The sequence below is a fragment of the Lutra lutra genome, chromosome 7 (genome assembly GCF_902655055.1).
Source record: "Lutra lutra chromosome 7, mLutLut1.2, whole genome shotgun sequence".
NCBI lineage: Eukaryota > Metazoa > Chordata > Mammalia > Carnivora > Mustelidae > Lutra > Lutra lutra.
In genome coordinates, this window is record NC_062284.1 from 80,695,863 (window position 1) to 80,709,472 (window position 13,610).

At 37.2% G+C, this 13,610-nt stretch overlaps 1 protein-coding gene across 1 annotated transcript in view; it reads left to right on the forward strand.

The window, feature by feature from the left end:
• Positions 1-13,610, forward strand: part of SCFD1 (sec1 family domain containing 1) — a 107,325-nt gene that overhangs the window by 66,394 nt on the left and 27,321 nt on the right. Inside the window, exons 17-18 of the mRNA XM_047737274.1 lie at positions 147-226; positions 10,363-10,425. Of these exons, the coding sequence (XP_047593230.1) occupies positions 147-226; positions 10,363-10,425 (143 nt within the window). The remainder of the gene's footprint in view (positions 1-146; positions 227-10,362; positions 10,426-13,610) is intronic.

Consider the following 13,610-nt stretch of genomic DNA (forward strand, 5'->3'; position numbering starts at 1 on the left):
AATATGACTCCACTCTACTTGGGTGCCTAGAATTTAAACTCATGCCTTTGGTCTAACTTTTTGATTAATCAAATAATAACAAACAAAATGGTCTTCTCTTTCACAAAAGTAAAATTTTTTATGATACCATTCTTTGCTTATTTCAGGCTGATTTGGAGCAATACAAAAAAGCTTTAACTGATGCAGGATGCAACCTTAATCCCTTACAATATATCAAACAGTGGAAGTAAGTTTTATTTTCTTCTTATATAAGAGAGTACAATAGAAGTAAAGTTCCCAATAAAATGGGAATGTTAACAAGAAAATTTAATAGTACCTTTTTTTCTTCTTTTTCTTAAATTCAGTAGCATAAATATTTCCCTATCTGGCCCTCCCTGTCCACAATTTAAAATTACATAAAATGGTGGTAACTTTCTTTCCTAGACAAGTTTATATTTTCTTTACTGATTAGATTAAGAACATCAAAGACTGAAATGTTTGGGTCACATGTCTCAAAAACATTAAAAGAGGATTTTAATTTCACTTGTAGAGAAATGCAGATTAACATAGGGCAAAGATTTAGCAAAATGCTATGCCAAGGATATAGGCAGGTTAATTGGTGCATTAAATTCTGCTATTAAAAACACAAATTGTCACAATTTTTGCTAGATGGTATAAGAATAATTTTTTTAGAAAACTAGAATTTTTTTTCAGGTGGTAATTTCTTAATTGATTAATTTTTATTAATTAATATATAATGCATTATTTCATATAATGCATAAGAATGCATTATTATTTGGTACAGGTCTGTGATTTGTCAGTCTTACACCATTCATAGCACTCATCATATCACATACCCTCCCCATGCCCATCACCCAGCCACCCCATCCTTCCCACCCCCTCCACTCCAGCAACCCTCAGTTTGTTTCCTGAGATTAAGAGTCTCTTATGGTTTGTCTCCCTCTCTGGTTTTGTCTTGTTTCATTTTTTTCTCTCTCCCCCTATGATCCCCTGCCTTGTTTCTCAAATTCCACATATCAGTGAGATCATATGATAATTGTCTTTCTCTCATTGACTTATTTCACTTAGCATAATACCCTCTAGTTCCATCCATGTGATTGCAAATGGTAAGATTTCATTTTTGATAGCTACATAATATTCCATCACATACATATATGTGTGTGTGTGTGTGTGTGTGTATACCACATCTTCTTTATCTATTCATCTATCAATAGACATCTAGGCTCTTTCCATGGTTTGGCTATTGTGGATATTATTGCTATAAACACTGGGGTTGCACATGCCCCCCTTCGGATCACTACATTTGTATCTTTGGGGTAAATATGCAGTAGGGCAATTGCTGAGTTGTAGGGTAGCTCTATTTTCAACTTTTTGGGGAAACCTCCATACTGTTTTCCAGAGTGGCTGCACCAGCTTGCAGGTCCCACCAGCAGTGTAGGGGGGTTCCCCTTTCTCTGCATCCTCACCAACATCTGTCATTTCCTGACTTGTTAATTTAGCCCTTCTGGCTTCTGTGAGGTGGTTATCTCCTTGTGGTTTTGATTTATTTTTCCCTGATGCCAAGTGATGTTGAGCACTTTTCATGTGTCTCTTGGCTATTTGGATATGTTCTTTGGAAAAGTGTCTATTCATGTCTTCTGCCCATTTCTTGATTGGATTATTTGTTCTTTGGATGTTGACTTTAATTAGTTCCTTGCAGATTTTGGACACTAGCTCTTTATCTGATATGTCATTCGCAAATATCTTCTCCCATTCTGTCAGTTGTCTTTTGGTTTTGTTGACTGTGTCCTTTGTTGTGCAAAAGCTCTTCATCTTGATGAAGTCCCTTGAATAGTTCATTTTGCCCTTGCTTCCCTTGCCTGTGGCGATGTTTCTAGGAAGAAGTTGCTGTGGCTGTGGTTGAAGAGGTTGCTGCCTGTGTTCTCCTCAAGGATTTTGATGGATTCCTGTCTCACATTGAGGTCTTTCATCCATTTTGAGTCTATTTTTGAGTGTGGTGTAAAGAAATGGTTCAGTTTCATTCTTCTGCCTGTGGTTGTCCAGTTTTCCTAGCACCATTTATTGAAGAGACCCATCTTTTTTCCATTGGACAGTCTTTCCTGCTTTGTTGAAGATTAGTTGACCATAGAGTTGAGGGTTTATTTCTGGGCTCTCTGTTCTGTTCCATTGATCTGTGTGTCTGTTTTTGTGCCAGTACCATACTGTCTTAATGATTACAGCTTTGTAATAGAGCTTGAAGTCTGGAATTCTGATGCCACCAGCTTTGCTTTCCTTTTCAACATTCCTCTGGCTATTCAGGATCTTTTCTGGTTCCATACAAATTTTAGGATTATTTGTTCCATTTCTGTGAAAAAAGTTGATGGTATTTTGATAGGGATTGCATTGAATGTGTAGATTGCTTTAGGTAGCATAGACATTTTCACAATATTTGTTCTTCTAATCCATGAGCATGGAACATTTTTCCATTTCTTTTGTGTCTTCCTCAATTTCTTTCATGAGTACTTTATAGTTTTCTGAGTATAGATTCTTTGCCTCTTTGGTTAGGTTTATTCCTAGGTATCTTATGGTTTTGGGTGCAATTGTAAATGGGATTGACTCCTTAATTTCTCTTTCTTCTGTCTTGTTGTTGGTGTAAAGAAATGCAACTGATTTCTGTGCATTGATTTTATATCCCCTCTACTGAATTCCTGTACAAGTTCTAGCAGTTTTGGAGTGGAGTCTGTTGGGTTTTCCACATACAGTATCATAACATCTGCAAAGAGTGAGAGTTTGACTTCTTTGCCAATTTGGATGCCTTTTATTTCTTTTTGTTGTCTGATTGCTGAGGTTAGGACTTCTAGTACTATGTTGAATAGCAGTGGTGATCATGAACAGCCCTGCCATGTTCCTAACCTTAGGGGAAAAGCTCTCAGTTTTTCCCATTGAGAGTGATATTTGCTGTGAGCTTTCCATAAATGGCTTTTATGAAACTGAGTTATGTTCCCTCTGTTCCTGTACTGTGAAGACTTTTAATCAAGAAGGGATGCTTTATTGTGTCAGATGCTTTTTCTGCATCTATTGAGAGTATCATATGGTTCTTGTTCTTTTATTAATGTAGTGTATCACATTGATTGATTCATTGATGTTGAACCAACCTTGCAGTCCAGGAATAAATCCCACTTGGTTGTGGTGAATAATCTTTTTAATGTACTGCTGAATTCTGTTGGCTAGTGTTTTGGTGAAAATTTTTGCATCCATGTTCATCAGGGATATTGGTCTGTAGTTCTCCTTTTTGATGGGGTCTTTGTTTGGCTTTGGGATCAAGGTAATGCTGGCCTCAAAATGAGTTTGGAAGTTTTCCTTCCATTTCTGTTTTTTGAAACAGTTTTGGAAGAATAGGTATTAATTCTTCTTTAAATGTTTGGTAGATTTTCCCTGGGAAGCCGTCTGGCCCTGGGCTTTTGTTCTTTGGGAGATTTTTTTATGACTGCTTCAATTTCCTTGCTGGTTACAGGTCTGTTCAGGTTTTCTCTTTCTTCCTGGTTCAGTTTTGGTAGTTTATACATCTCTAGGAATGCATCCATTTCTTCCAGATTGTCTGATTTGTTGGCATATAGTTGCTCATAATATCTTCTTATAATTGTTTGTATGTCTTTGGTGTTGGTTGTGATCTCTCCTCTTTCATTTATGATTTTATTTATTTGGGTCCTTTAGCTTTTTTGTTTGATAAGTCTGGCCAGGGGTTTATCAGTCTTAACTCTTTCAAAGAACCAACTCCTAGTTTCATTGATCTGTTCTGCTGTTCTTTTCATTTCTATTTCGCTGAATTCTACTCCAATCTTTATTATTTCTCTTCTTCTGCTGTGTTTAGGCTCTATTTGCTGTTCTTTTTCCAGCTCCTTTAGGTGTAGGGTTAGGTTGTATATTTGAGACCTTTCTTGTTTCTTGAAAAAGGCTTGTATTGCTGTATACTTTCCTCTTAGTACTGCCTTTGCTGAATCCCAAGGATTTTGAACAGTTTGATTGGGGCATTTAGCCCATTTTACATTCAGAGTAACTATTGAAAGGTATGAATTTAGTGCCATTGCATTGCTTGTAAGGTGATTGTTACTGTGTATTGTCTCTGTTCCTTTCTGGTCTATGTTACTTTAAGGCTCTATCTTTGCTTAGAGGACCTCTTTCAGTATTTCCTGTAGGGCTGGTTTGGTGTTTGCAGATTCTTTTAGTTTTTGTTTGTCCTGGAAGCTTTTTAACTCTCCTATTTTCAATGACAGCCTAACTGGATATAGTATTCTTGGCTGCATTATTTTTCTCATTTAGTGCTCTGAATATATCATGTCAGTCCTTTCTGGCCTGCTGGGTCACTGGATAGGTCTGCTGCCAATCTATTGTTTCTACCATTGTAGGTTATAAACCTCTTGTCCCGAGCTGCTTTCAGGATTTTCTCTTTGTCTTTGAGATTTGTAAGTTTTACTATTAGATGATCGGGTGTTGACCTATTTTTATTGATTTTTGACGAGGGCTCTCTGTGCCTTCTGGACTTTGATACCTGTTTCCTTCCTCAAATTAGGGAAGTTCTCCACTATACTGTGGTCCAGTATACCATCTGCCCTTCTCTTCTTCTCAAATCCTTATTATTATATTGTTTTATGATATCACTTATCTCTCAGATTCTCCCCTCGTGATCCAGTAATTGTTTATCTTTCTTTTCTCAGCTTCTTTATTCTCCATCATTTGGTCTTCTATATCACTAATTCTGTCTTCTGCCTCATTTATCCCAGGAGTTAGAGCCTCCATTTTTTTTTGCAACTCATTAATAGCCTTTTTGATTTCGACTTGGTTAGACTTTACTTCTCCAAAAGAGATTCTCTAGTATCCTCTATGCTTTGTTCAAGCCCAGCTATTATCTTTATAATCATCATTTGACCTGTAGTTCCAATGTCTTACTAACGTCCATGTTAATTAGGGCGTTGTTGGTATAGTGGTGAGCATAGCTGCCTTCCATGTTAATTAGGCCCCTGTCAGTTGATACTGCCTCTTATTCTTTTTTTTTTTTTTTGAGGTGAATTTTTCTGTTTTTTTTATTTTGCCCAGAAAAGAATAGATATATGAGAGAAAAGATGCTAAAAGGTAACAATGACCCCAGAAAAATATGCACTACACAAATCAGAAGAGACCCAAAACCGAAGGGATAAGGGGAGAAAAAAAAAAAGAGTAAAATCAGGCTGGGGAATAAAACAGAGGCACCCACTAGATTTTGGGGTGTATTTTGGCTTTTTAGAAGAGACTGCCTGCCAAAATTTTAAAGAAAGAAAAACTTATATATATACAAAAGATAAGGTTAACTACAATGAAGGAATAAAATATGACTGTAAAAGTGAAAATTAAATTTTAAAAAAGGAATTGTTAAGATAATAAGTTGGTTGAAAAAGGAAAGAAGAGGGGTGCCTGAATGGCTCAGTTGGTTAAGTGTCTGCCTTCAGCTGGCATTGTGATCCTAGGGTCCTGGGATCAAGCCCCGCTTCAGGCTCCCTGCTCAGCGGAGAGCTTGCTTCTCCCTCTTCTTCTGCCTGCTGCTCTGCCTACTTGTCCACTCACTCTCTCTCTCTTTCTCTCTGTCTGGCAAATAAATAAAATATTTAAAGGAAAAGAAAAATTCAAAAAAAAAAAAATAGAAAAAGAAAAAAAGATAATTTTAAAAGTTAACTTTGAAAGACTAAGGAATCATGGGGAAAAAAGCCATGAATTCCATGTGCTATATTCCCCCAGCACTGGAGTTTTGCAGTTCTCATTGATTGGTAAACTTGGTCTTGGCTGGATGTTCTTGCTGATCTTCTGGGGAGGGGTCTGTTGCAGTGATTCTCAAGTGTCTTTGCCCCAAGCAGAATTGCACTGCACTTGCCAGGGGTCAGGCTAACTAATATGCTCAGGTTTGCTCTTGGTAGCTTTTGTTCCCTGAAAACTTTCTGTACAGCTTTGGAGGAGAGAATGAAAATGGCAGCCTCCCAATCTCTGGCCCTGGAGGAGCTGAGAGCTCAGGGCCCCACTGCTCAGTGCACCCTCAGAGAAAAGCAGTCAGTCACTCCTGTCTCCCTGGTCTCGGGCCACACTCCTTGCTCACCTGGCCTATGACTGAACATTTCCATCTTTAGCACAGGGCCCCATTTGGAATCTCCAAACCCAGCAGATTCCTCTAGTGTGCTCCCATGCCACTCCTCCCAGGGGGAGGTTGGGGAGTCTCCCTGGATTTGCTGCTTGTTGGGTCCCTGCTTAAAGAGCAGTGGCCCACCTGTGCTGTGGATCTGGTTTATGGCAATCTCAAACCAAGAGCCCACTCCTTGGCTCTGTTTTCGCAGCCGGCTTCCCTGCTCTGATACCTGGGAGCTCTGCCACACTCAGGCACCCTCAGTCTTTCTGTGACCCTGAGGGTCCTGAGACCAGTGTGCCAGTGAGGGCTCTACCCCCCACTTAGCCACTGGAGTGACACTCCCTCAGTCAACCAGACTTTTAAAAGTTCCAGTTTTGTGCATTGTGTTCTGCTGCTCTATCAGTTGCCAGGAGCCAGCTGACAGAGCTCCCCCCACCCCCCATGGTCTATATTCCAGTATATCGCCTTGGATTCACTTCTCATATCCTACCTTCCAAAAAGTGGTTGCTTTTCTGTTCATAGTGTTGCTGCTATTCTTTTCTTTGATCTGTTGAGTTCGTAGGTATTCAAATGGTTTGATAACTAGGTGAGTTGCTGGGACCAGACGAAATTTAGGTTACTCCTCTGCCATCCTGTTAGCCCTCTAAAAATAATTGTTTTAAAAAAATCTTTGACAGCACACTTCTGCTCCTAAGGATTTATCCCAAGGAAGTAATTGGTGTTGTAAAATCTTAGAAGCAACCAACCTAAATGTCCTACAATAGGCATTTCCAAAAGATAGAATACAATTGAAAATTAAAAATCATGTTGTAGGGGCGCCTGGGTGGCTCAGTGGGTTAGGCCACTGCCTTCGGCTCAAGTCATGATCCCAGGTCCTGGGTTCGAGCCCCTCATGGGGCTTTCTGCTCAGCAGGGAGCCTGCTTCCTCCTCTCTCTCTGCCTGCCTTTCTGCTTACTTGTGATTTCTCTCTGTCAAATAAATAAATAAAATCTTTAAAAAAAAAATCATGTTGTAGAAGACTTATTTAATAACACTGGAAAATGTGTATGTTATATGACAAAGTAAAAAAATAGTTTACAACACTGTTCATTGATTTCTTCTTCTCGATGCCTAGGGATTCTTCTAGACATTGGAAATACAATTGTGAACATGTGGAAAGCCCCTATGCTCACTGAATTTACATGGAGGGAGCAATAAATCAACCAATAAGTGAAAAATGAACAGAATAATATTAAACCATACTAAGTGATATAAAAATAACAGCAAGTGATAAGATTTTTCTTTTTTTTTAGATTTTATTTAAATTCAAATTAGTTAACTTTTAGTGTATTAAGTTTCTGGGGTAGAATTTAGTGATTCATCATTAACACCCACTTATAACATCAAGTGCCTTCCTTAATGCCCACCACCTAATTATTCCATCCTCCTACCTACCTCCCCTCCAGCAACCCTCGGTTTTTCTCTGTACTTAAGAGCTTTTTATGGTTTGCCACCCTCTCTGTTTTTATTCTATTTTTCCTTCCCTTCCCCTATGTTCATCAGTTTCAGTTTTGTTTCTTAAATTCCACATACGAGTGCAAGTGATAAGATCTTAACTTGGGGGTGAGAGTTAAATTTGTCAAGGAGATCAGGAAAGTCTCTGAGTAGGTGGTATTTGAGCTAAAACTTAGATGACAATTTTTACAGTATGCTCTCTATCCATGCATCTCTGTGTTTGTATGTATGTATGAACATATACATATCATTACATAGCTGAAATGACATACATTAAAATGTTAATAGTGGGTAATTCAAAGTAGTAGAATTTTTAAATTTTTGTGTGCTTTATTTTTCAAATTGTCTACAACAAACTTTACCTCACAATATTTCTTAAGTTAATTAAAACTACAAGATTTAATATACTTTCCAAGCTGAACTGTATTAAGAAATGTGCCAAGTTGTTATCAGGGGTTATCTCTGAGTTTTTTAGTTTGAGTGCTTTTTATTATCTATACTTTTGTTTGCTTTTTCGGATTTTTTTTTAAGATTTTATTTTTAAGTAATGTCTACACTGAACATGGACTCAAACTTAGAACCCAGGGATCAAGAATCACACAGTCCACTGACTGGAGGATTGGAGGGTCAGCCAGGCACTCCCCCCACCTTTTTTTTTTAAGTAATCTCTGCCCCCAGTGTGGGGCTCAAACTCATGACTCCAAACTCAAGCAAGAGTCACATGTTGTACTGGCTAAGCCAGCCAGGCACCCCTGCTTTTTCAAATTTCTTTTTATTTGACTGTGTTCTTGGCAATAAGAAAAACATACAACAAATGTCTTTTTAAAAAGACAAACTGTAAACTGCGTTTTTATATTACGATTTGTCTGGAACTCCTTAATCAAACATTTGTTGTTAATAAGAGGAAAGCCTGGGGCGCCTGGGTGGCTCAGTGGGTTAAGCCGCTGCTTTCGGCTCAGGTCATGATCTCAGGGTCCTGGGATCGAGTCCCACATCGGGCTCTCTGCTCAGCAAGAAGCCTGCTTCCCTCTCTCTCTCTCTCTGCCTGCCTCTCCGTCTACTTGTGATCTCTCTCTGTCAAATAAATAAATAAAATCTTAAAAAAAAAAAAAAAAGAGGAAAGCCAGCCTTGGGCATCATTTTATATAGTTATAAAATATGTAATTTCTAACAGGTTATTTTTTCTAATTATGAGTAACACCACTTCTTCAAAGAAAATTTTAGAAAACTCCGGTATAAAGTAAAAATTTACCTGTAATCTCATCATCTAGAGCCTACAACTAAACATTAGTGTATATCTTTTTATATGCAAATTACATGTTTTTTTAAGACTTGGAAATCATTATTATAGATACAGTTTTGTATTCTAGTTTTTCATTAACTTTCATTTTACCAATTTGTTTTCTTAAGTAGTGTTTTTTTAAATTTTCTGCAGTGGTGGTATTTAGTGTTTGCATGATGTTCAGCCCTAAAGTGTACCATTATATATTTAACCCTTCTTTATTGTATAGATTCAGTTAATTCTAGTGAAAAATAGATATTGGTTGAGGGCAGAAATTCTCATCTACTTCTGAAAACATTTGATTCACATCCTCCTTTCTGAACAAGAGTATGATTTTTGTGTTTGGGATTTCTCTAATGGTATTATCAGCAAATTTTGTCCAGATTGAAAGAGTATTTTTAGCATCTCAACTATCACATCATAGTGATTCTCATTCCTTTTTTACTCTCATGAAGTTTTCTTATATTTAAACAGACTTTTCTTCTTTTACAAAAACAGTTGAAATAATTAGGAATTATTACAAGAGAATATTGAGTCGCATAAAAATATTTATGGTATGCTGTTAAAATGTTATAGAACAGTATTTATAATATTTTATTTTTGAAAGTCTATATGTTAATATACATATATCCAAGAATTAGAAGAATATACACAAAAATCCTAATAGTGATCCTCAAAGTGGTAAGCTTCTTTTGGGACCATTCTGTTTTCTGGATTCTCCACAGTAAACATATTTTCAGAAGGGAAGTATTTTTAAAAACACATCTAAGTGCCATCTTTTTGCCCAGCCCTCAGAGTTCTGTAGTTTAGTTAAGTAGATTCTGGACATTTAGAAAGATTTGAAAATAAATGTATGTAATTGAGTATAAAAGTGTGTGTTGTAGAATATAACTCTTAAAAGGAAAAATCATCGGGTAGTAGAAATAGAATAGTGTTAATGAAGGAAGTGGTTTTGAGCTGAGTATTAAAAGGAAATGCATAATTTCTGTGGGAGAAGAAAGCAGTCAGTTTATTCCCCTCAAAGGACAGCATGAGCAAAATATATGTCTGAGGATGAGGAAGTATGGAATGTGGGGAACAATAAAGAGATTTAATCAGTACATGATTATTCTTTTAAGGCAGCAAGTCTGTTTCATGTTAATGATAAGTTTATAATAATAGGAAAAAAATCTTGAAGTTTAGAAAATAAATGCATTTGTGTTTTTTTTTAAGGATCTCAGTGTTTCAGCACTAATTGTACTGTACTTGGGTATCATTTTATGTGATTAAAAATCATATAAAGGGTATTTATGTACTTGTTCCAGTGCTAATTGTACTGAAACAGTGTATTGAAAAATTATTGCTATTTTCAGAAAATGTCTGCATAGTAAAAGTTACAGCCAATAGAGTTTTCAATTTTGTGATGCTGAATGTTAGCTCTGATAATCAACTTTTTAATATAACTTTCTTATTTCACAGAGCTTTTGCCAAGATGGCCTCAGCTCCTACCAGCTATGGTAACACTACCACGAAACCAATGGGGTAAGTATTTTTAATAATTCTGATTGAATAAGTCTGGTACTGCAGATCATAATTAGACTCACGTGCCTTCAAAATACACTGACACTTTGTTTTTGGGTGGGGGGAGGTTGGGGTGTTTTTTTAATTTTTTTTTTAATGATTTATTTACTTTAGAGAGAAAGAGGGAGTGAGCGATGGGGGAAAGGCAGTGGGAGAGAATCTTCAAGCAGACTCTCTGATGAGCAGGGCGCCTAAGCTGAAACAAAGAGACACTTAACCAACTGAGCCACGCAGGCACCCAGAAACACACTGACACTTCGAATTCAGAATGTTTTCACTGTGCTATGAATGTCAACATGCTTTTGCCTTCCTTAAGTTTAAATTCTCATTTTTAAATGTAAGTTAATATATTTTACATGGTATGAGATATTGGCTTCTCCTGCTGCCTTCTTAAAACGTTATATTTTTCAGGGGCGCCTGGGTGGCTCAGTGGGTTAAGCCTCTGCCTTCGGCTCAGGTCATGATCCCAGGGTTCCTGGATCGAGCCCCAAATCAGGCTCCCTGCTGAGCAGAGAGCCTGCTTCCCCCTATCTCTCTGCCTGCCTCTCTGCCTACTTGTGATCTCTGTCTGTCAAATAAATAAAATCTTTTTTAAAAAATTACATTTTCCATTTTCAGAAGTTATATGAAGGTTAAAGCTATTCTTAAATCAGCGTTGATAAGTAAATATAGATTTGGAGCTTGGCATTCTAGACTTAGCTTCAGGATAGATCTGGGCATGTTGGTAAATAAAAAGAGGAAGTCCCCAGAGGTGGGTCTGACTTCTGATTCCAGAACATCCTATAGTATGCATGATTTTCAAAGTAGCTGAACAAGGTAATTCCCACTACTCTTTTTTTTTATACCATACTTATTTCAAATTCCTTAATTTTTAGAATTTAGAAGAAAAGTGTGTAGCCCAGGGGAAAAGTCTTATTCTAGCCCCACCCTGAGCTTCAGGTTTTAATGAAACAATTTGCAAAAAGCAAAAACACTCAGCCTAAGGCAGGGCCTTTTAAGTGCTTTGACAAAATTAATGCAGCTAGTCTCACCTTCGTGCAGTGCTGTGTAGGTTAGCACTCAAGTTTCCTGGTACCAGGGAACTGTCTCTGAACTCTTATTCAAACAAAGATTACTTTCTCTTATTTCTATTAAAGAAGGATTTTCCATCTTATCCAGGTCTTCATTTCAGAGAGGAGTAAAGGAAAAGGAAATTTATTTGGAAAATTACTCTCATCTTTTTTAATAGATTTTCCAGTTTCATGTCATAAAATTTTAACTAAATATTAAAAGCCTATTAGGTTTCTTATGGATTTCATACTTGAGAATTTTAATAAAATGTGTTCTAGGAAAATCTTGATTTGAAGGATATCCCTAGCCTTCTGATAATCATAATACAGGAATACCATTCCATCCCACAAAGCATCCTTTGATTCAGTGAGAGGTTAAGCCACAAATGTAAACCCAATGTGGCACGTCATTTTTTGGTGTTATTTTTGTTGTTAAAAATTCAGACAATAAACATTGCTTCAGAATTGAGTTATGTTGTGCTTCACATTTTTATATCATAGATGTTATGTATTGTGGGGAGATCATATAAACAGGACTGGTCTAGCTTCTGTGATGTAGAGAAAATAGTAACTTTTGACCTACTCATATAATACTTACACTCATATATATTTTCAGCTTGTTAGTGTGTTTTGAATTCCTAAAACAAGTTATTTATTATCTTTAATTTTATTATTTTAGTATTAAGTCAATCAAGAAAGCAGGGAATTCTCTTCAAATTATAATTTGCCTAAAAACTATAGGCGTACTTCAGAGATATTGTGCGTTAAGTTCCAGACCACTGCAATAAAGTGATTATCGCCGTAAAGCAACTCAAAATTAATTTTTTGGTTTCCCATGCATGCAGGTTATTTATGTTTGCACAATACTGTAGTCAATTAAAGGTGTAGCAGCATATTGTCAAAAAATGTATATACCTAATTTAAAAACAACTAATTGCTAAAATATGTTAACCATCCTCTGAGTTTTTATTGAGTCATAATCTTTTTGATGGTGGAGAGTCTTGCCTTGATGTTGACGGTTGCTGACTTATCAGGGTGGTGGTTCCTGAAGGTTGCAGTGACTGTGGCAGTTTCTTACCGTAAGATTACAGTAAGGTTTGTTGCGTTGATGGACTCTTCCTTCACAGTTTTTTTGTAGCAGTGCATATGGCTTGATAGCATTTTACCTGGAATAGAAAATTGGGGTCAGTCCTGCAAACCCTAGCCACTGCTTTATCAACAGAATTTATGAAGACTGGAGAAAGACCAAGGAGGACTGAAGAAAGAAAGCATAAATCTGCCTGGGGTTGCTTTGTGGATGCCAATCTCAGTGTTCTCAACTTGGTCATTGTGAGAAAAGAGCGGGGAAGGGATGTTCCTAGGGTTGTACCTGGACTCACTGATACTACTGGTACTCATTGCTTGGGGCCCAAATGAGCTAGCAGAACCTGTAAACTTTTTAGTCTCTGTAAAGGTGGTGTCCATCTGTGTTGTAAGAAATGCCCTCAACAAAGAAGGTAAGAAACCAGAAATCAAAGCATCCAAGATTCAACATCTTGTTTCTCCGCGTGTCCTCCAACACAAACGTCAGCATATTGCTCTGCAGAGACAGCATACTAAGAAAAGTAAGGAAGAAGCTGCAGAATATGCTAAAGTTTTTGCCAAGAGAATGAAGGAGGCCAAGGAAAACACCAGGACCAGATTGCCAAGAGGCAGAGGCTGTCCTCTAAGCTTCTACCTCTGAGTCCAGTGAAAAGAGATTGTCCGAGAGTAACAAATAAATAAGATCAGACATCAAAAATTAAAGTGAAAGTGAAAGACATGTGATTCTTCCTTTCACCTGAACACTTAGAGGCCATTATAGGGCTATTAATTCACCTAATTTTAATATTGTGTGTCAGGGAACAGGAAGGCCCAAGGAGAGGAAGAGAGAGAAGGGAATAGACAGTAGATAGAACATTCAGAACATACCCTGCATTTGTCAGTTAAGTTTGCTTTCTTACATGGCTGAGGATTGTGGCACCCCTAATCAGTTTGAGTAGTAACATCAAAGACCACTGATCACAGATCACCATAGCCAATATAGTAATAATGAAAAAGTTTGACATATTGTGAGAG